The sequence below is a fragment of the Marmota monax genome, unplaced genomic scaffold, assembly GCF_021218885.2.
Source record: "Marmota monax isolate L192 unplaced genomic scaffold, Marmota_monax_Labrador192_F-V1.1 WCK01_AAM20220418_F8-fsc00017, whole genome shotgun sequence".
Lineage (NCBI taxonomy): Eukaryota > Metazoa > Chordata > Mammalia > Rodentia > Sciuridae > Marmota > Marmota monax.
The window spans coordinates 21,672,238-21,693,665 of NW_026695241.1; the positions used below are offsets into that span (position 1 = coordinate 21,672,238).

A 21,428-nucleotide genomic window follows, 5' to 3' on the forward strand; every position below is an offset into this window, starting at 1 on the left:
CTGATGAGCGAAATGACAACTGCCTTAGCCTCGAGTTTGGAAGAAAGAGTTTGGAAAGAAGGGGTAGGATCAGCTTTCAGTAAAATCTGACTCAACAAGACCTATATTATCTTCTCCTTTTTACTGCTGGGGTCCTCCAACCCCCCAAAGTTTTGTGCCTTCAAAATCCTCAACTGGGACTGGGGGTGTGGCTCTGTGCTGGAGCACTTGCCTAGCATGTGTGAGGCCTGGGTTCCATCACTAGCACCACAAAACAAATATCCATAACTAAGCTATATATGTCCTGACACTTGCTACATATTTTGTAATACACATATATATAAAGCATACATCTCCCCAGCTTGTCTGAGTCACCTAGATCCCTATATTTCTAGTTTTTCCACTTCTCCCAGAGAAAGTAATGAATAAATGGCAGGAAAAGACTTGGTGGAAGGTTCAAATGCTATACTGAGGACAGAGCCTTTGTTGCCTGCCCCTCTACCTTTACTAGAAGCGTCTTATATCATCCTAGGGCTTAGTGGCCTTATTGAGTGAGGTGTCTTCTTTCTGAAGGGGATCTTATAGCTTAGCTCCACTTAGATCCAAGCTGCACCTTCCCTAACACCAGGCCTCCCAGGGATAGGGAACATTCATCCTCTCCTGTTTCCTCACAAGATGACCAGGAAAAGCCCAACCTAACCAGCGAATGGTTAGAAATAGAAAGATTTGATGTATTAATAACCAGAGGGCTAACTATTTACATTAATATGAATAACAAGGTTATTTATGCATAGTGTTTTCTAAAAATCAGTAAATTTGGTATCAATTTTATCTGAGCTTCTGCATAAGGTCTATGAGAACAGGCTGCTTGGCCCAGGACACTATCCTGATTCAGTCCCTCAGTGAACCACAACTGAGGGAGAGCTCAGTGGGCAGAGTTCCCCTCCCCTTTCCCACAGAGCTCTAATGAGTTTGAGCATTAAAACTGTCTGTCACCAATTCCAAAATGTACTTCTTTTCACATCTCAAATCGGTCTGCGTATTAATTGATGGTGGTATCTCACCATTGTCATTTAATTAGCAGTATCATTTTTTGTACTGATACCACATACAATATAGTACTTTGCTGAAATATGAAAATTCACAAAGAGCAACAGCTGGAGAATATAAGGCTAAAATATCAAATTGGTGAATAATTACACTTTGTTACATGTGTAATCGTTCAGGGAAAAGAAAAAAGATTAACCATGAGGAGTCATAAAACCAGAGTTCTAGTTCCAATTGGGCCACTAATCTGCTGTGTGACTTGTAGAAACATCCCTTAATCTCTCCAGGTACCCGTCTCATTTGTAGAGTGATGATAACCCTGCCCTCTCCTTTCTGGGTTATGTGCTCAAATGGCCAAAGAGGCACTTTTTAGTCATTGGACCACTTTCTGCCACACTGATTAGAATGGACAGATTTTAGTGGCCTATAGACCATAAGTATTAAAACAAAATTCCAATCATTTTTCCGAATAAAAGTGGCAAGTCTAAATGACAATGCCTAAAGAGGTCATAAGCAGTGTACAGCAGGTGCGCTGCCTACTTCTTTTCACCTGGCTTCAAGGGGTGAGGCCACCCACTGCACAGGGTGAAGCCTTTGCAGAGTCACACTACCAGAAACAGGCAGAGTAAGTCAGCATTTGAATAGAGTCCCCCACACTGCTGAGCCTGCACCCTTCTTCAGCTCACAACCAGCCAGGCCCCAACAGTGAGCAAATGCCCTCCCACCCTGGTAGGCATGCGTTCTTACCTGCTGGGGCCACCTTCACCTCTGTGCTACGGCTGACTGCCTGGCTCCCGCGGTAGGCGCTGCACGTGTAAGAGCCCTCATCCATGGCCCGCAAGTTGTGGATCAGTAGTGTGCCATCTGGGGACTGGTGCACACGGTGGCCATCGGCCTGCACTGGCAGTCCATTCCTGCAGGGGAAAGTACACTGGGTGAGCTGTCCAGGGCCTCTGGTCTTCAGGCCCTAGGAGAGTGGAAAATGGGAGGAGGAGGGAATCAAAGGTGAGTGGCCATTCTAGAGCCAATCCTCCCCTTGAGGGTAAGCAGATGACCCTTGTCTCAAGGAAGAGAGGGAATAGGCACACCAAAAAGGTAGGAGACTATTACCAACACAAAATTTCACAAGAGAGGTAAACACAAAGTAAGTGTGCTGATTTAAGTTACTCTAAATTCACCTCTGTCCACAAAGGAATCGTACTCGGGCTTTTCTCTGTGCTGGATGAGCCCACAGAGCACAAGCACTCTCTGCCCCAGGGTGCTGGAGAGAGGGTGCAGTTGTTCAGGAGAGCCTTCCTTGAGAGAGGTAGCCAAGGTCTGAGACCCAAGAAGGAGGCAGTAGGGGCAGCTGCTGGCCAACCAAGAGGAAAACCAAGACTGGGATGTAAAGCACTCCGCTGGCATGCCTAAGTCCCTGGGTTCAATCCCCAGTACCCCACACACAAAATTAAGAGGGAGACCAAGGAGACTCCCCTGAAGGAAGGAACTCCACAGCCACAGCAAGGCAGAGGGAATGCAGGAGGAAGTATACACTGCAAGGTGGCAGGGGACAGAAACTAGTCAGCAGGGTCCTGGGGGTGATGGAGAGATGTGGAACTGACTGGGGCTGGCCTGGAAAAGGGCATCCAGGGAAGCGGACGCTGCCTTGGTGCACACTGGGTAGACGGCGTAAGCAGAAAAATAGAGGATTGGGATGAAGGTCAGATGTGGGAAGCAGGGGAGAGGAAGCAATCAGACTTGCATTACTGGGTGATGGTGGTGTCCCTCCAACCTGGGGAGACCCAGGGCAGGGCGTGAGGAGTGAGTGTTAAAGTCATGTTCCACCATTTTGAATATGTGTGCAGTGAGATACCAGGATGTGTCAGAGTTGAGGTCGGAGCTCAATAGAGTCCAAACCCAGATGTGTAGCAGCAGGAGGTGGTGGCCCCAGGAAGTGTGCCTCTCCAAGGCTGTCCAAGGTAAAGTCACAGTAAGACCACCAAGGACAGAGTGGCTTCCTGGAGCCAGGGAAGGGGCATTTCAAGGAGTGAGTGGTCAGCAGAACAACACTGCTGCAGGTCATGTAGGACTGAGATGGTTCTGTGGTGAGGGGAACGAGGAGGGGATTGGTGGCCTTAACCAGGCCAGTGTTCCTGGAACAGGGGCTGGATCTGAGGAGAGCAATGAACAGGTGGAGACAGCCAGGTTAGATAGCTGTGCTATAGGGGACACTAACACTGAAGCCACTGAAACCAAGGCCACTCTGGAGGCAGCTGAGCTTTATGACCCCATCAATTCTCCCACCTGTGTACAGCCCATTCCCATTCCAGCGTCCTTCCTAAAATACTTACCTTTGGTACTTGCTGCCTCCCCCACCGAGAACAGCCTTCCCTTCCTTAGCCTTAAGGCCCAGCCAGAATCACCTCCCTAGCCTCCCCTTCTTTGACTCCTCCAGACCGAAAGTAGCCTCATCTCCTCTGTGCACAGATAGCACTTGGGACTCCTCTTTGGGGGCTCCTGGGACACAGAGCCAGCTCTTGCTGGGGAGTGCCTTAGGGCTTAAATGACCCCAGAATCCCCAGAACCCAACATAATCCTGACACATTCCAGGGACTGGGGTGGGGGGTTGTTAACTGAACAAAAGACAGATTGATCTGGAATAAAAGACCACAGAAGTTCCCCAAAGTTGAATGCAGCACAGTGGTGGTGATTTAGCCACCCAGGGGTATGTGGCAATGTCTGGAGACATTTTGGGGGTGAAGAGGAGTACCGGGGATTAAACTCAGGAGCACTCCACCACTGAGCCACATCCGCAGCCCTACTTTATATTTTATTTAGAGACAGGGTGTCACTGAGCTGCTTAGTGCCTTGCTTTTGCTGAGGCTAGCTTTAAACTCAATATCCTCCTGTCTCAGCCTTCCAATCCACTGGGATTACAGATGTCTGCCACTGCACTCGGCCTGAAGACATTTTCTATTGTCACAACCTGGACATGGGCTACTGGCAGCTAGTAGGTAGACATCCTGGCTGCTGCTAAATATCCTGCAATGCATAGGACTGAAACAACCAAACTTATCTGGTCCAAATGTCAATGATACTTAGCTTAAGAAACCCTGTTATAGCCTAACCAATGGAAAAGCAAGCTGTCCCACAGGGCCTCTTTGTGTAGGATGAGGGTGCTGTACCCCCACCCCAGCACAAGGCCTGGTGGAGGGATGGAGCTAGGCACAAAGGCAGTGGTGACAGCAATGGCCCTGGCAGAGAGGTAGACCTCCCACACCCGAGATTGTAAGGGCAGGGACTTTCTGGAATTGAGCTTTACCTGGACCATCTGATGTTCACACTCTCTCCTGCCACCACACACACCAGTCTGGCTGTGTCACCCTCTGGCACTGTCACAGTAGTGGGTAACTCTGTGATTGTCAGCTCCCCTGGGCACAGAAGAAGACACTGTCAAACACTATCCAGTTCTGGCCCCACCATGCCACATGACCTCAAAGGCCATTGGCCAGGCCATTGGCCCCACTCAGAACTGCCATCTTACCCAGAACTCTGAGCTGGACCCAGCGCTGGTCCCGGTTCTGTCCATTGAAAGCTATACAAGTGTAGAAGCCACCATCTTCCATAGCCACTCCACTGATGACCAGAGAACCATCAGGCTGGAGCTGGTGTCTAGAGACCAAGCACAATGGGTTGGCTCCAGCCCCAGGGGTCAGGAGGGGGTGAGGGAGAGACAGTGACTGGGATCAGAGGTTGAGTGGCCCCGACTATCAACCGAGGTCTACCAAAGAGCCAATAGGCCTCAGGCCCTCACTACCTCCTGCTGCCAGCACTTCACTGCAAATATACCTGGCTTTTAGCCTCACAATAAATCTCTTCAAGTTTTCAGATATAATTCTGGTTTGGGTTTCTAGACTTTGCCATTTTCAAGTAGGCTCTAACACTGGTTCTACCACTTATGAGCTATGTGATGTTAAACTCTATATGCACAACGGAGAGAAAAGAGCACCTGCCTCAGTATGGCTCCTTTGAAGCTTATATGAGAGAAAAGCTCACTAAGTGCTCAATAAATGCTAGCAAGTAATCAGAACTGGGTTCAGACTCCATTTCCTTCCTCAGCCATTGCCTATGTTAGCCCACTTATTATTTCTATCCACCAACCACACTCTGGAAAGACCCAGAGACCCAAATATTGGCCCACCCCAGGAGCCCTGCACTCCCAGATCCATCTCTCAAGAGCCCAGGAGTCCTGCTCAGGCCTCCACAGGATGGTGTGGGCTGGAGGCAGAACAGGAAGGCAGGGAGGAGCCGGGTGAACCTGGGAGAGGAGAGGGGCTGCCCATCTCTCTGCCACTCGATGGTCAGGGGAGGGAAGCCTTCAGCACGGCAGGGCAACCGGATTCGCTGACCCGGATTGGCATCCACCACTGCAGGCTGTGTCCGGTCCAGATGCAGCCTACAAAACAAGCCACCCACAGCCATGAGAGTCCCTTGCCGCCGCCTCCCTGACTCCCATGGGGCCTCCAAGTGAGCTTCCTCTCCAGCCAGATTCAGCTTCCCACAATCACCTCTGTGTTCTGCTCAGAACACAGTCAGTCAGTAACTGGGCTTCGTTTAGCCCATGGCTGGCTAAACATACCCACCACCTCCCTGTCTTCTCCCCACCCTACACATTTGCTACCAAGGCCTTGACTTGGGCACCCCATCAGCCCTCCACACACCCTCCATAAACTGAACCAAGCCTCAAGGCCTTCTTCCTCCAAGCTGGCTGGGCCCTCTAGCTCTAGATACCTTCCCTTCCCTTCATCCCAGGCCTGTAGAGCTGCTTACAGGCAAGGGCTTCCCTTCCTCTCCACAAGGTCCAGCTCAAAGAGCCACGTTTCTCATCCTCACCTTGCAAAGCCCCATGAAGGAGCCAGCACGGCCTGGTTACAACATACACCTCTCCCTTCTCTCACCCACGGAGTCCATGGTCCCTGCCCTCAGGTGGGAGAGACTGAGAGCAAGATGGCACTGCCGAGTTGTTACCTGGCTGCAGGCCGTGGGTGTGAGGAGGAGACAGCCCCCAGGCCCCCCGCATCCCTCCTTGGGCTGAAGTCCTGAGAACTGTGGTCCTGGACTGGGTCCCTGGTCTGAGGAAAGTGCCTTAGCTCAGTCTCAGACAGCACCACCATGTCCTCCCCTGTCATGAGGTTAGGAGAAGCAAGGTGTGAGCTGGGAAAGAAGGGAAAGGAAGGAAGGGTGGAGAAATGAGAGCCACAGTGTGGTTCCTGCTGTCAGGAGAAGCTGACCCATGGAAGCACTTTAGGCCCCTCTAATGTGGGGACAGCCCTCCCATCCAGTCCCACTCTGGGGCCTATGACACCTGTGATACGAAGCTGGATCTTCTGGGTGTCACTGCCTGGTCTGTGGCCACCACAGCTATAGATGCCAGCATCCTCTGCCTGCAGGGAGCTGATGACCAGGGAGCCATCAGACTGCAACTGGTGCCTGAATTGAAAGAGGGACGATGTGAGCTCAGGGCTCCTGAGGGCAACGAGTTCTCCCTCAGGCCCCAGTGCTGCTCCCAGAGTGGGTCCTAGCTCCGCAGAGCACTCCTGAGCCCACTTACCTCTGTCCCAGGGAAGGTCAGAAGGGCTACTGTGGGGAAAGACTCACACAAACAGGACTGTCCCTGTTCAACATACCTGTCAGAGGAGATAAGATGGCCATCTTTCTGCCACCCACCCTGTGGTTCCGGGGAGGTGTTGCTGGGACACAAAAGCTGTACCATCTGCCCCAGGGCTGCCTGCACCAGGAAGGGCTGTGAACCTGCCAAGCTAATCCTGAAGAAGTGAGAGGTGACGCTCTGCCCCCTGGCATCAGGGCCAGGGACCACCTCTTAGGCACCAGAACAAACAGCTTGTCACAGATACTTGGGCCAGAGAGTCCCATGGGAAGCCAAGTCCAGCACCCCAGGGACTCAGGACTCCAGCCCCTCCCACCTGCCCACCATGCCCAGGAGCTGCCCCTCAACCTGCTCTTTCAAGAGCAACAAGGCACATGAAACTCAGGGGCTGAGAGGAGGCTGAGGAGTGACCCCCACAAAAGATTCACATAGGTGGCCGGACTACATGCTTGACCCTATGGCCTGTAAGTTTTGTTTTTTCATTTTTTTCAAATCTCTTATTAATGATAACCCAGTCCCAAGAATAATAATGAATGGAACCCACACCAAATCTCCAGGAGAAATTCAGGGCAGGAAATAATATCACCATGTTACAGGTCAAGAAACTGAGGCCCTGAGAAGCTGGGTGACTTGAAGCCAGCAACATTTTCTAGCTAGACGGGCCCTAGAGACCAGCAAGAGCTGACAGAGAACCCAGAAGCTGGGGTCTACATCAAGATCTCATGGGGTCTCTGAAGCCTCAGCTTCCCCACCCATAGAAAGGAGGTCACAGGTGGCGATCAGAAGTTAGGGACGGAAGACAGAGCCAGCTCAGCCTGGCCTGGGCACTCTATCCTCCTCCCTTGGGAAGGTGGGTCTCACCTGTAGGAAGAACCGTGGGAGGGTGGCGCTGGCTGTCTGGCATTTCCACCCAGTCCAGGGGTCCTGGAACCAAGCTCCTGGCCCCCAGGCCGGTCTCCAAAGGTGGCCGCCCCAGGGCCAAGCTCTTGTTCTCTCCACCAGAGGCCGCCAGAAGGCAAGGGCAGTCTTGGAGCAGTAGCTCCTGTCCTGTGCGGACCAGGCTCCTGGGGGCCTCTGGGACTGCTGCCGCCACCATCTGTGTGTGTAATCTGGCCAGAGACCCCAGGCTCAGGATGGTGGGGTCCATGTTGGGGCCCCCGACAGCTACTCATACACTCCTGCTCCGATGCAAAGTTATTGGCATTGCCGTGACAGCCACCATACCAGAAGCGGTTACACTGGCCCACAGATGCAACAAAGTACCAGCGGGCAGCCCAGTCTGCACAGGAGCCGAGGGCACTGGGCAGCAGGCACCGCACAGGGTAGGCTGGAAGGGGAAGGAGTGAGACGGATCACCCAAGTAGCCAATGAAAGCTGCACCCACCATCCCCTCAGCCTCAGACTTGGGAACCACATCTTTCTCCGTTTGTGGAGTGCGACTATAATCCTGCCTGGGCCACTGACCAGGCCCTGGGAACACAAAACACTTGACAGTGTCCACTGCCCAGACTTGCCCTAAGCTAGGCCACAGCCAGCTGTCAGCACCTTCGGCCCTCCCAAACTAGACACCCCAGCTAGAGCTTAACCTTACCGTGCCCACCCTGGTGGGTCTGTGACAATACCCAGCAAAGAGCCCACCCTTGTCCCCAGGACTCTACACCAGCCTTCAAACCTGCCCCCGCAGCTGCCAGCCTGCCCATTCTAACAGCCCTCCTGGCCAGCAGGGCCTGCTCCACCTCAACTTTCAGATGTGATCATGGCCACCCATCCAGGTGTCCTGTAAAACCCTGACCACCAGCCTATCTGACTTCTGATATCTGCATGGTGGTCCCTGGCAGCTCTACCCATGCATCCCGTGCTCCAGCCTCAATGACCACCGCCCCCCCAGCCCCAGGACTCTCTCCAAGACTGTCCCACTGCCCCATCCACGTCCCAAGCAAGATAAGGCCACTCCTGCCCTTCCCAGCTCTGCTCACCCTGACACTGTCTCCACTTCAGGACGAGGCTGACTCCCAGGCACAACATGGGCCCTCTCTTTTCTCGGGATCCCTCCTTGCCACCTTTTCTAACTCCCAAAGCTGCCAGAAGGCCTCGAGTACAATCTTGGATACAAGAACAATCTGGCACCGTTTTCTGGCCTGGCCTCTAGTAGGCACTCGGGAATTTGTGGGAGGAATGGATGAGCTGATGGGCAGGTCTCTGTCACTGGGTGGGGGTGGGAGTGCAGGACACAGTGCGACTAGAGGCCACCTCCTGGGAAGGACGAGAAGAGTGTGTCCACTCACCATATCTGGGCTGGCCTGTGCAGCCCTCCCCAAGGGGGCCAGTTGCAGAGGCCACATTGTCATAGCAGCAGCCAAACTGGGAGCCCCGGCACTCACTGGGCTCATTCTGCTGGGCCTGGGGCCTACGGGCCTCAGGAACCTGGAGAGAAAAGCCCAGGATTGAGAGGCTGAAAACAGGTCTGGCTCTTGGTGAGGATTCGGGCTGCCTGGGGAAGGGCAGCAGCAACCAGGAAGAGACAGGACCACAAGTCTGAGGGTCATAGCCTCAGTGATGAGGGTGACCAGAGGCCAGGAGAATGTGGAATGAAACTCCAACCATAAGCCAGGCCCATCTCTGAAGCCATATACCCCCAAACAGATGGCCCAGGTCAGCCAGCTTGCTGGAACTTTCCTGTACCAAGGTCAAAGCTGGAAAAATCCTAGGACAAGTAGCACTGAGAAAACCAGGGACAAGCTTGGTACCTCTCTCACAGGATCCAGATGCTTACCATGGAAGACACTGCCTGGGACCCTGGTCTGCTCCCAGATCTTGCGCAGCCAGCCTGCTGGGGCCCCTCCGCCACAGACACCCCATCAGGACAGCATCCGTACCTAGGCAGACAGCACACAGCACCCCTCACTGCCCAGCCCTGACCCCGGCTTCCAGGGACCCTCAGGCCTCATCTTCCAGCACCACAGGAGGCAGGTTCTGAGGCTCCACGCATGGAGGGTAGGGCTCCAGCCAGGTGAGACCTCTGGTGGAAGACCATACCACTCCATGTACCCCTGCCTCTGCCCATGTCCACTGCCACCTTGCAGCTGCCCGTGAGGGCAACAGTAAGCACAGGCTGCAGCCCTGAACACTTGATTCACACATCCTACCATGAATTAAGAAGGGGAACTCATCCGAGCCTGTCAAAATAGCAGGCTCCCAAGGAGCTTTTACAAAACAATAGCAGATGGCAAAAAGGGGGGTTAAAAGGAGCCCACCATTTATCTCACCTCCACCAACCAGGTGTTGGGAAGCAAGGTGAAAGAAACATGGTGAAGCACTGTCTCTGTGCCAGTTGTTAACCTATTTCACCTTCACATCAATCCCCACCAAGTAGCCACCGTTGTTCCCAGTTCTCAGAAGAGGAGGCCAAGATCAGAGATTAAGTAACTTGCCTTCACTCTCCCATGGCACAGCTAGTAAGTGGCTGGGCTGACAATCATCCCCAGGCTACTGACCCCAAAACCTGGGCCCTTCCACCCCAGGCCCTGAGGGGCATCTGCCCAGGGCAAGCCTTGGAAGGAGAAAACCCAGCCCCAGGGAATTTGGCAGAGGTTGGAATGGCTCAGCCCTTCTCTGCCAGGCTGGAGTGGGTGGGGGTGTTGGGAAGGGTCAGCTTTGGTCCAGCTTCCCTGTGCCTGACTTGGATCTAGAGAGAGCTAGGTCCAGATCTAGAGCCAGAATCACCCCTCCGCCCTCTCTAAGCTCTGGCTTCCTCTCCCCAGGCTGATTTCAGCAGGGAAAACAGGAAGTTGTAGCCCAGCTCCAAAGCCAAGGCCCCAAGACTGCACAGTCAGGGCAGCTCAGAGACAAAACCCTGGGAGTCCTAATCCTGAGCCCTGCAACCCCCTCCCCACATCCCTTTTTCTGGGTGAAGACACCGCCCACCCACAGGCCAAGTCCCTTTTTTTTTTTTAACCTGGTGAAGAAGAACTGTCCCCAGCACCTACCTGCTCTGCTGACACAAGGCCCCAGTCCCAGGACAGCCTTGCCACTGTGGCCCAAGAGACGCTGTATGGCCATCTGGGCAGCACCCATGGGGACTGTGTCTGCAGTCACTAGTCCCTGAGCCAGACCTTGGGGGCAGCCAGTGTGGGGACTGCTGCAGAGAGGGGGCTGGGCCCAGGGCTGACAGTTGGAGGCCCTGGTCCCTTCTGGGATTGCTCTGGACCCAGGGCCGTTCCTGAGCAGCCCAACGCTGGTCTCTGGAGTCTATAAAGGCAAAGCAAAAGCCACACTGATGTGTCCACCTGGCTCCTCTCCCTCCATTCATGTCCACATCTAACCCACTCTCCTCCATTTCCCCTAAACCACTCCTCTCAGCCACTGGTACATCCCCACCCTTGACTTCTACTTCCAGGTACCACCTACTCAGACATAAAGATGAGAAGTGCTGGGTAGGCAGCCGAGGCCCAGCTTCTCACCTGAGGCTGGAGCTTCCTGAGGACCCAAAGGCATCCAGGAGTCCCTGGGACCAGCATGCAAGTTCTGCACACTGGGGACCTCTGCATGGAACCAACACAATGAGTGTAGAGGGCAGGGTCCAGCAAAAAAAAAAAAAAGAGCCAAATACAAAATTAGCATCCCCACCACATAAAGCAAAATATGGTAGATTTTTTTTTAATTGGGCTGGGGGTGTAGCTCAGTGGTAAAGCACTTGCCAAGCATGCTTAAGGCTCTGGGTTTGAACCTCCCCCCCCACACACACACACAAAACGGAACAATGAAAAGATAAATAATCCAATTTTTAAAATGAACAAAGAACTAGACATTTCTCTAAACATACACAAATAGTCAAGCATATAAAAAGATCTTCATCATTGCTTGTCATTAAGAAACTGCAGTGCTGGGGACATAGCTCAGTTGGTAGAGTGCTTGCCTCACATGCATAAGGCCCTATGTTCAATCCCCCAGCATAACAAAAAAAAAAAAATGCAAATCAAAACCACAATGAGATAACACTTAGCCCCACTAGGATGTCTATATGCAAAAAAGGCTTAAAAAAAATAACATTAACATCACCAAACATACACTAAAAGAGTTAACCATATATTATATAAGTTTGACCTCAGTTTTTAAAATTCCATATTAAAAAATATGAAAAACATCTAAATGTACAAGTTAGATGGTGGGTATGTGGCTGCTCACGGTACAGATTTTTTTCTATTTTTCTACAGTAAACATGTTACTATGTAACGGAGTAATTAGAATAGATAAGTGAATATTCCCTTTCTACATGGATACAGCTTCCAGTCCCTAGGAACATTGAAAATAGTAATTTAGGATTGGAAGATACCAAGAGGTGTGCAGTAAGATCCTTAATTTTATTTCTTAACATAGCCAGGTCAGAACCTGGGATGAGGCTGATTTACAGTTTTTCCCATATCTGTATCTCCCACAGACAAGTGCCCACCATCTCTCTGGCCCTGTGTTCACAACCTTGGAATCTCTGTCCGTTGTCCCTTGGTCACCTCAAATTTAAAGGCATCTGTGCCAAGCCTGTCCTGCCCTCTGGCTTCCCCTCATACGACTCTTCCACCTCTGTAGGCTTAACTCAGTCCAGGCCATGGGCAGCGAGCCCTCATGGGCCACACCTGCCCTTCATTCCCACCATTTTTCTTTGTTTTAAACAGTGCCGGTGATGGAACCCAGGGCCTTGTGCCTGAAAGGTCCCAGAGCCCTTTCTAGTGCATGAATTCCTGCCGTCTGCTCCCAGAGATGCCTGCATCTTCTCATCTGTCTCCACTTCCGTCTGATCCTCAGGCAGGGGCCAAACTTGCACTCTCAAATTTCATAGTGTCACCCTCTAGCTCCAGTCAATGTCTCCCCTGGGTCTTTCGAGTCCCAAGCCTGAAGCCCTCCGCATCCATCCAGACCTAAGAGCATCACCTCATCCCCAGGGCTGAGGACCCTCCTGGTTTCACAGCTACTGGGTACTTGAAATGTGGCTAAGTGATGGAGGAACTGAGTCTTCAACTTCATTTAATTACAAACAACTAAATTTTAAAATCAATATTGATTCACGTATTGAAAAACACTTAAGTATGTTTGTAATAACTTGGGCTCCAAATTTCATGAAATCTAGTTTTATAGTAAGTATTCTGGTGAAAATTTAGCATCTAAATAGGAGCTGTAAGTATAAATTATGCATTAAATTTTGAAGACAGGTTTTAATTTTGTAAAAGAGAATACAAAGGCTAGAGTGCATCTCAGTGGTAGAGCACAAGGCCCTGAGGTCAATCCCTGGTACTGGGGAGGGAGAGATGGGGGGGGGGGATATGCAAACTCTCAAACATTTTTATGTTGAGCCAGGCATACTTAGCAAGACCTTATCTCAAAAAAGAAAAAGAATCAGAGATGTAGCTTAGTGGTAAAGTGCCCCTGGGGTCAATCTACAGTACCCTCCCCCCAAAAAATGCTGAATACATACTGAAAATATTTATATTGGATTGAATAAAATATATTATTTGTTTTGCAGTTGGAAATTAAACCCAGGGGCACTCTATCATTGAGATGAATACCCAGCCCGTGTGTGTGTGTGTGTGTTGTGTGTGTATGTGTGTATGTGTGTTGCTGGGGATTGAACCCAGGGCCTTGTGCACACCAGACAGGCACTCTACAACTGAGCTATATCCCCACCCCTCCCAGCCCTTTTTAAAATGTTTATTTTGAGCCAGGGTTTCACTAAGTTGCCTAGGCTGGCCTTGAACTTGCAGTCCTACAGCCTTAGTCTCCTGAATATCTGGAATTACAGGAATGTACTACAATACACAGAAAATAAAATATATTCTTAAAAATAAATTCATCTGTTTACTTTTACTTTTTTTTTTTCCCTTGCAGCCCTGAGGACAGAATCCAGGGCTGCATACATGCCGGGCATATGCTCTACTCCTGAACTTCACTCTCAGGTCACCTTTTGCTTTTTTAATGGGGCTCTAGAAAGTCTGAAATGATATGCATGACTTAGATTCTACTTCCTGTGGACAGTACTGCTCTAGGGCCTAGAAAGAAGAGGAAGCAGAGGGCACTTGGACACCTAATCCTCAGTGGGTCTCCCCAAAGGACAGCCCCAAACCACTCCCCTTCCTTCTGACACACACCAGTAGGCTCTAGGGTATTAATTACCCAAAACACCAAAAACCACCTAGATTCTAAATGATCACCCTGTGAACTTCTGTGGAAGTCCTAGAGATCATGAAGCTGGAAAATGTCCACAGAGAGAATAGAATGACGGGGAAGAATCAGAATCAAAATTACATACACATTTCAGGGAAATACCTTAAAGACGAATCCCATTAATGGTGGAGTTCAAGGCAATTTTAATTCTTTACATACTACTTTCTAATTTCTCCAAAACTTTCACACTGAACAAACATTATTTTATAGTTATAAAAATAGTAATGTATTTAATTCTCTTCCCTCTCAGCCTGGCCTGAGACAACCTTTCCTGCTTTACTATGTGACCCCTACTTGTCCCTGGTGCAGGCTCAAGACTGCCTCTTCCAGGAAGCCATCAGGGCCCTGGGCAGCAGAGTAGCTCCACCCAGAGACCCACACCTGGGTCCCAAGTGTCTTCCTGCTGGTGAGGCCAGAATCCAGGCCCAAGGTCTGGCCCTGAGGACCCTCCAGATGGTCACTATGGCTAGGCCTGCCCACCGAGGCTCACTAACACCACCGCCATTTACCTGGGACCCACCACAGCCTGCACTATCAGAGGAGAGTGCTTACTGAGGGCCATACAACTGGTCAGCCCAGGGCAAATAAAATTCTCTGCTGTGGACTCAGAGACATTGGTTCTTTGGCCCCCTGCCATACACCTCCACTGGCACCCCGTCATCCCCACCTCAAGGTCCCTATAGTCCTGATCATTAGCACTTCGAAATCAAATACCTTTCTACCATATCCTCCCCTTCAGCTCAGCTACAACCCACCCCATTCCTCAATGTCCCATCTGCACACCAGCAAATGCTGGCCTGTGCCCTTCCTTCCACAGATGCCCGTACCTGGACGCCCTTCCTTCCCCCTGCACCCAGGCATTCAACAAACAATTGCCGAGTACCTCTCTCCTGCTAGGTACATTCTGTGGGGGGCATAAGGAGGAACAGGAAGTCATGGACACCGTCCTCAAAGAGCTTATAGCTAATAGGACTAAGAAGCTACATGTCCCCCCGTGCGGTGGAGGACACCTATAATCCCAGCAGCTTAGGAACCTGCTGCATGTTCCTACAGTGGCTGAGTGGCCCCGTGGCACAGATGACCTGTCAGGCAGGAGGATCACAAGGTCAAAGAAAGCCTCAGCAACTTAGCAAAGCACTTAGCAACTCAGCGAGACCTTGTCTCTAATAAAATATTAAAACGGGGTCAGGGCTGGGGGTGTGGATCAGTGGTTAAGTACCCCTGGGTTCAACCCCAGTACCCAAAAGACAAAGCAGCAGCAGCAGCTGTATGCCAACCACCACGGCAGCATGACATGAGTGGCACAGACATGAAGCACGCTGGGGGCAGTGGGGATGAGGGGAAGACACTGCTGCCCGGTGCGGGAAAGCAGCGCTGGCTTCTGAGGTCGCGGAAAGATGGACTTTGCAAGGGCAAAGGCTTCAGCAGACAGAGGCAGAGAGGGCGGTCAGGGGCTGCCCGCAGGAGTGCGGCTGGGTGTGCAGTGAGTGGGAAGGTCAGTCCTGGGCCCGCCCTCCCGCGACCTCACCCTGAGGAAGATGGCAGGACTGCGGGTTACAGGTCTCCACCTCCGTGGGCTTTGCCTGCTGCAGGTTCTGACAGTGGCTGGGCGGCCCAATGGCACAGATGACCTGTCGCCTCCGAGTCCCAGAGCTGCAGCTCTTGGAGCACTGGGGCCGAGGGTGGGAGTGGGAAGATAGGGACTCTAAGGCTGGGGCACCCACAGGAAGATGGGGAAGGGAAGGCACCCCGCGGTGCACATCAGATCCAGGTGGGTCAGCAGGTAGGGGCAAGGACAAACACTCACAAGACCCCAGGCGCCAACATGCCAGGCCTGGACATTGAGGAGGGGACAGGCTTCACGCACACAGGGCTCAACGAGTGGCGGCTGGTCCTCCAAGGAACACGCAGAGGCATGGAGCAGAGACCCCTCATCACCCCGGCAAGTAACGCTCCGCCTCCGGATGCCGGCACCACAGGTGACAGAACACTGCAAGGTCAGGCTGTCAGCAAGAGCTACCCGAGGGGGCTGCTGATGGGTAGGACGGCTGGAGGCCCACCAGGCCCGCGGGTAGGGCATACTCATCCCATTGCCTGTGTTCTGACCCCAGGCCCAGAGAGGCTGTCACTCCCCTGAGGTCACACAGTTTGACCATGGCAGCTGACACCAGGCCAAGGGACATTTTTCACATCCCTTCATTTGTAACTTGAGGAGCATATGTAGGTGCTGAAGTAATGACCAGCAGCCCCAGCCCCTGGAAGCCCCTCCCTTGCCCTTGAACTACATGCTCAGCTGATTCTTCAGGCCAAGGCCGAGGCTTCCCATCCAGCCCAGGACCAGGATCCAGGAATCTGCTTCTAGTCATCCCTGGTCACAGCTTCCAAGACAGCCACCTATGAGGTGCTAGGCCTCATGCTCAGGGCCCTTCACTGACCCTCTCAGAGACAACTGCCACCCGCCCAGGATCTGAGTTTCCACAGCAGAGGACAAGCCTCCAGCCCAGCCTGCTGCTGCCCAGGCCTAAGGCCCAGCTCTGGTTTCCAGCCCAGCCTGGTCAGGGCCAGGGGCCTCACCTCTCCCCAGGGCTCCATGCTCCAAGCTGCACAGCGCTGGAGGTTGCAGGCCTGTGTGGTCGGGGGCTTCCCAGGCAGGCCCGCACACGCGGCCTCCTCAGCTGCCTCCTGGCCGCCGGCCCCATCAGACAAGACACAGTAGACAGAGCGGGACTGGGAGCCACCTCCACAGGAGGCTGAGCAGGGCGCCCACGGCCCTGCCTTCCAGCTGGTGAGGATGGGAATTGGGTAAGACTGGCCTGGGAGCAGTGCCCTCACACACAGGAGCAGACGTGTGGGGAGGATCCCAACTCCAGCCCTGCCCACCCTCTGAACATCCAGGACCCTGAGGGTGGGGACAAAGAGCTCTGCATAAAGACCACAGGAGGCCCTCCCAGGCATGCCCCCACGGTTCAATGGCCATCTGAGGGATCCTGATGACTGAGCCTAGCCACTGCTCCTCAGCGTCCCTATCCTTGCTCACCCCAGATCCCTCTTCCTTCTCACCAGGTTCCCAGCGCCCCAGCCAGGCCGTTTCTTAGTGTCCAACCTTAGATGGGAAAGTCTTAGATGGCTCCCCAACGTGTGGCCCTGGAGGAAAGGGTGACCCCCACACACCATGCAAAGCCAAGCCCACCACCAGCTCACAAGGATAGCTGCCACCAAGGCCGGTGGGCAGCACTGCGGGAGCCCGTGGCCAGATTACCTGTTCCCACACACACGCTGGGCCCCAGCATGGCGCCAGGCTCCGGGCCGGTGCAGGTAAGAGATCCTTTGTGCACGAACAAAGGCATTGCTGCTGCCGACAGGCCCTTAGCCAGACCCCTGGCCCATCCCTAGCATGTGCCAAGCTAAGCCCCCTGTGACTCAGGCAGGGACCTCCAGTACTGTCCCCAGCCCGCTGCCACCAGCCTGGACATTCTGAGGACTGCATGGGCATACAAGGGTGGAGAGAAGGGCCCTAGGCCTCATGTTCAGGGCCCTTCATGGACTCCCTCAGAGTCCCCAGCTACAGCTCTGCAGAGCCCTGGGCCCCCCAACCTCTTTGTTCTACTCCAGAAGCACCTTAGACACCCCTCCCTTCCCACCCAGGTTCCTGGGCCCCACCATGAGTGGAAGGGGCCCACAAGGGCCTCACCCCTTGGTCTGCGGGCAAGGCTGAGGATTGCAGGGGCGGCGGTCAGCTGGCCGAGGCTGGCGCTGGCACAGGTGGTCGGGGTAGGCCTCATGGTCAATGGTGCAGAACACCAGGCGGGACTGGTGACCTGTGTGGGGTCAGAGCCAAGGAGGGCAGCCTTCCGTCAACTCTCAGGAAACACTCCTTCTCTGGGCCAGGCACTGCTCTGGACCCCACCCACAGGTCATCCTGATTAAGTATCGGACAACCCTCTCAGGTGGGCCTGATCATTACCCCCAATTTACAGATGAGGAAACCAAGGCTGAGAGTTTTAGCTGAGAGCGACAGCTGAGCCTGACACCTGGTCATCAGATGCTGGCCTGGCCTCCACTCCCAATGGAATAATGTAAAGTCCTCCCTCTTGGGGTCCTGCATGGAATCCTACAGATCCCCAAGGGTCCCCAAGGTGACCCCACAACCTGAGATTTTTCACCTACACGTCCTCACTGCCTCCGCCCTGCCTTGAGGAGAGAGCTGCTACTTGCCCACCTGTGTGGCTTGCAGTGCCTTGAACCCAGGGCCCACTCCCTCCCCTGGCCACCGGCCGGGTGCTCACCACCACCACACTGGGCACTGCAGTCACTCCATGAGCTGTGGCTCCAGCTGAAGACACCTGGCTGGGGGCTGCCCAGGGGCAGGTGGTACTCGTAGTGCACACCAGGGTTGGGCTCCTGGCTGAGGAGCTGTGCAGGAGTGTCCCTGCTGAGGTCAGGCCATCCCACTGGCCAGCCTCAGGCTGAGACTCCCAGCCCAGCTGTGTGCCAGTCCCTATGCCACCCAGGTCCCTGCTCACCTCAATGACCAGGGGCTCTGAGGTGGGACCCCGGGCCTGCAGCCGCTCAGGGGCCAGGTCCCCCTCAGCACCCCGCTCATACTGCAGGATGGTGCTGGCCACTGGCAGGGCCTGGGCTGCCTCGATGGTCCAGTGCCCGTTGAGATAGTACTCACCGCGGACGTTCTTCACCGCTGTGTAGGGACAAGTGTCCCGGTCAGCCCTGAGGGCAGAGGCTCCTCCCACACAGACCAAACTCACCCAGCACCCAAACTGCTGCCTCACCCAGGAAATTTCTGCTAGCAGCAGCCTCCTCGATGCGGATGCTGGTGGCCCCCATGGGAACTATGAAGATCTGGTTGTAGCCTGATGGGCAGAGATTCAGGGGTGGGGGTCTGAGCTACTTTGTCTGGCACCCCTCAGACCCCAGGAAGGAGCTGTCCTTGGGGGTTCAAGTGCTAAGAGGCACAGATGAAGGGAGGGGAGACAAGCAGGCTGGGCTGCTTGGGGGTCAGTGTTGCTGACAGAGGAAAAAGCTTTATGAAGGCCAGAGAGACAGGAAGGCTGGGGAGGGAGAAGGGACAGGGTGGGGACCAGGGGGAAAGGGATGAGAAGCGGCTTCTCAGTGTCAACAGTATGAGATCAGAATGGACAAGTAGTTAAGAGTGTGGTCTCCTCCCTGCAGCCACAGGGAGCTGTTAGGATGAGACCCAACAGACCCACTGGTGGTCATGAAGCCACCTGGCCTGGAGCCTGGTCCGGAGAGGAAGACAGGCCAGCGCCAGGCAGGCATCAGAACCCCCCTACAGGGGCCCCTACCTCTGCTGAGGTCATTGGCATCAAAGGTGCCCGTGACTGGATAGCAGCTGGTGCCGTCACCCCCACACTGCAGACACTTGTCCTCCTTCTTGGACGAGTCTAGCTTGTGGTCACAGCCGACAACCTGCCAGGGAGGGATATGAGAAAGCAGAAGGAGACACGGACCAGGCAGGACAGAGGTGCTCAGGAGTTACTCAGTTGCAAGCCAGGGACGGCTGAGCACACCTGGCCTGTGGTGTCTCCCTTTCTCTGGTGACTACACCCTAACTCCACTGGAGGTCACCTCTCCTCACACAAGTTGGAGGGAGCTCCCCAAACGTGGTTTTGGCAAACCAGCAGGTCAATCGCCCTCCTCAGAGAATGGTTTGGTGAGGCCATGACAGATTAGAGGCCAGCCCAAGTTGTGGGACTCCTGGGAAAGTGGCCATGCCCTGGAGTTGCCAACTGGTAGGTACCACAGGGACCTGAGGCTGCGGGAGGCCATCTCGTCACACCTCCTGAAAAGAATCTGCCCGACTTTGACCCAGAGGGGAGGAAAACCAAGAGGAGAGAGTCCCAGCACTACCATCCAAGCACCCGCAGCCATCCCTTAGTGATGGGTTTGTTTGGGGTTGGTTTCTGTATGTTTTTGGGCCTGGAGATTGAACCCAGGGGCGCTTCACCACTGAACCACATCCCCAGACCTTTATTTATATTTATTTAGAGACAGGGTCTTGTTGAGTTGCTTAGAGCCTTGCTAAAATGCTGAGGCTGGCTTTGAACTTGCAATCCTCCTGCCTCAGCCTCCTGAGCCACTGAGATTACAGGCTTGTGTCACCGTGCCTGGCATGGGTTTGGTTTTTACTGAAGTCAGTTTTAGCATGCCACCCAGAGTTTCTTTTACAAGTCAGCATTCTTTTTTTTTTAATATTTATTTTTTAGTTGGACACAATATCTTCATTTTATTTATTTATTCTTATGTGGTGCTGAGGATCAAACTGAGGGCCTCACACGTGCGGTGAGCACTCTACCGCTGAGCCACAAACCCAGCCCAAGGTCAGCATTCTTTAGGGGTAAGGAGAAGGGGGTGAGAGGACGTCTGTGATAGCTATAAAGCATCCTTGGAGTTGGGCTTGGTGTCCTGGTAACTTGAGAAGACACTGGGCTCCTGACAGCCACCTGGCCCTGCTGGTGGTGAACAGGTATCCACAGAGGCCTCCAGCCAGCTCAGAGGAGGGGAGACACAACTCACCCGACAGCTGCCGTCCACGCAGACATCCCGTTTGCCAGGCTCGCAGGGTGTCCCGTCCACCACGGTATCCTTGTGCTTGTAGTAGAAGTTCTCCCCCTTGGGAATGCAGTTCAGCTCACACTTGTTAGGGGCTAGGATGGGCAAGAGGGCAAAGCTGAGATCTGGGCCCAAGGCCTGGCCTTGAAGCAGGGAGGCTCAGGCAGGCCCAGGAGCACATATATGACTGGGGGATGAGGCCCTTGCCTCAGCCCCCAAGGTGGCACAGAAGCTCACCCTCATCCCAGGCAGAAGAGATGTCCCCCATCTGGGTCTCTGGGGACCCAGTCAAGGAGAAATCCCAGAAAAAAGAAAAAGCTACACTCTTAAGGAGGTCTACCCCAGCATTAGAGTAGCTCAGGTGTTCATACTCTACCCTGATTATCAAGGAAGTGTTGTGTGTGCTTGACCATGAAGTTCAAGTGAGGATTATGGAGACTGTACATTTAAATGGGAAAACGCTTTCAAACACAGAATGATGCTGGGCACAGTGGCACCTCAGCTACTCCAGAGGCTGAGGCAGGAGGATACCAAGTTGCCAGCTAGGGCAATTTAGCAAGACCTTGTCTCAAAATAAAATAAAGAGGGCTGAGGGTGTAGCTCAGTGGCAGAACACTTAGCTAGCATGTGCCAGTCTCTGGGTTTGATACTCAGCACAAGAGGAAAAGAAAAATGGAAATTACTGTGTAATAATTGCCCATATGCAAACAATATAGAGAAAATGTAAAAAGAGCTGCTGACAGTGAGGGCAGGGGCACTTGTCTTGTATTTACTATCTAGGTATTACACATGAACAGCCAAAGTGATAACAGGACTTTAATCAACTCCACAATGAGGAAGCCCTCCTAGACTTTTTTGTTTGTTTGTTTTGTTTTTTTGGTACTGGGGACCACTGAGCCACATCCTCAGCCTTACTTTGTATTTTATTTAGAGACAGGGTCTCACCGAGTTGCTT

At 53.2% G+C, this 21,428-nt stretch overlaps 1 protein-coding gene across 16 annotated transcripts in view; it reads right to left on the reverse strand.

The window, feature by feature from the left end:
- Papln (papilin, proteoglycan like sulfated glycoprotein) overlaps window positions 1-21,428 on the reverse strand; it is a 34,160-nt gene that overhangs the window by 1,360 nt on the left and 11,372 nt on the right. For 12 of the 16 annotated variants that reach the window (XM_046440944.2, XM_046440936.2, XM_046440931.2 and 9 more), the window contains 22 exons: window positions 20,438-20,568; window positions 19,207-19,330; window positions 18,673-18,753; window positions 18,409-18,581; window positions 18,172-18,298; window positions 17,577-17,703; window positions 17,145-17,210; window positions 16,460-16,667; window positions 15,693-15,875; window positions 15,414-15,555; window positions 11,134-11,214; window positions 10,660-10,921; window positions 9,447-9,549; window positions 8,959-9,097; window positions 7,535-8,000; window positions 6,693-6,830; window positions 6,371-6,495; window positions 6,034-6,187; window positions 5,324-5,461; window positions 4,550-4,677; window positions 4,328-4,436; window positions 1,774-1,940 (listed from right to left, as the gene is read on the reverse strand). In XM_046440944.2, coding sequence (XP_046296900.1) covers window positions 1,774-1,940; window positions 4,328-4,436; window positions 4,550-4,677; window positions 5,324-5,461; window positions 6,034-6,187; window positions 6,371-6,495; window positions 6,693-6,830; window positions 7,535-8,000; window positions 8,959-9,097; window positions 9,447-9,549; window positions 10,660-10,921; window positions 11,134-11,214; window positions 15,414-15,555; window positions 15,693-15,875; window positions 16,460-16,667; window positions 17,145-17,210; window positions 17,577-17,703; window positions 18,172-18,298; window positions 18,409-18,581; window positions 18,673-18,753; window positions 19,207-19,330; window positions 20,438-20,568 — 3,372 coding nt within the window. Of the gene's footprint in view, window positions 1-1,773; window positions 1,941-4,327; window positions 4,437-4,549; window positions 4,678-5,323; window positions 5,462-6,033; window positions 6,188-6,370; window positions 6,496-6,692; window positions 6,831-7,534; window positions 8,001-8,958; window positions 9,098-9,446; window positions 9,550-10,659; window positions 10,922-11,133; window positions 11,215-15,413; window positions 15,556-15,692; window positions 15,876-16,459; window positions 16,668-17,144; window positions 17,211-17,576; window positions 17,704-18,171; window positions 18,299-18,408; window positions 18,582-18,672; window positions 18,754-19,206; window positions 19,331-20,437; window positions 20,569-21,428 lie in introns of those variants that run through there. The other 4 variants (XM_046440935.2, XM_046440933.2, XM_046440932.2 and 1 more) reach the window with 3 other exon arrangements.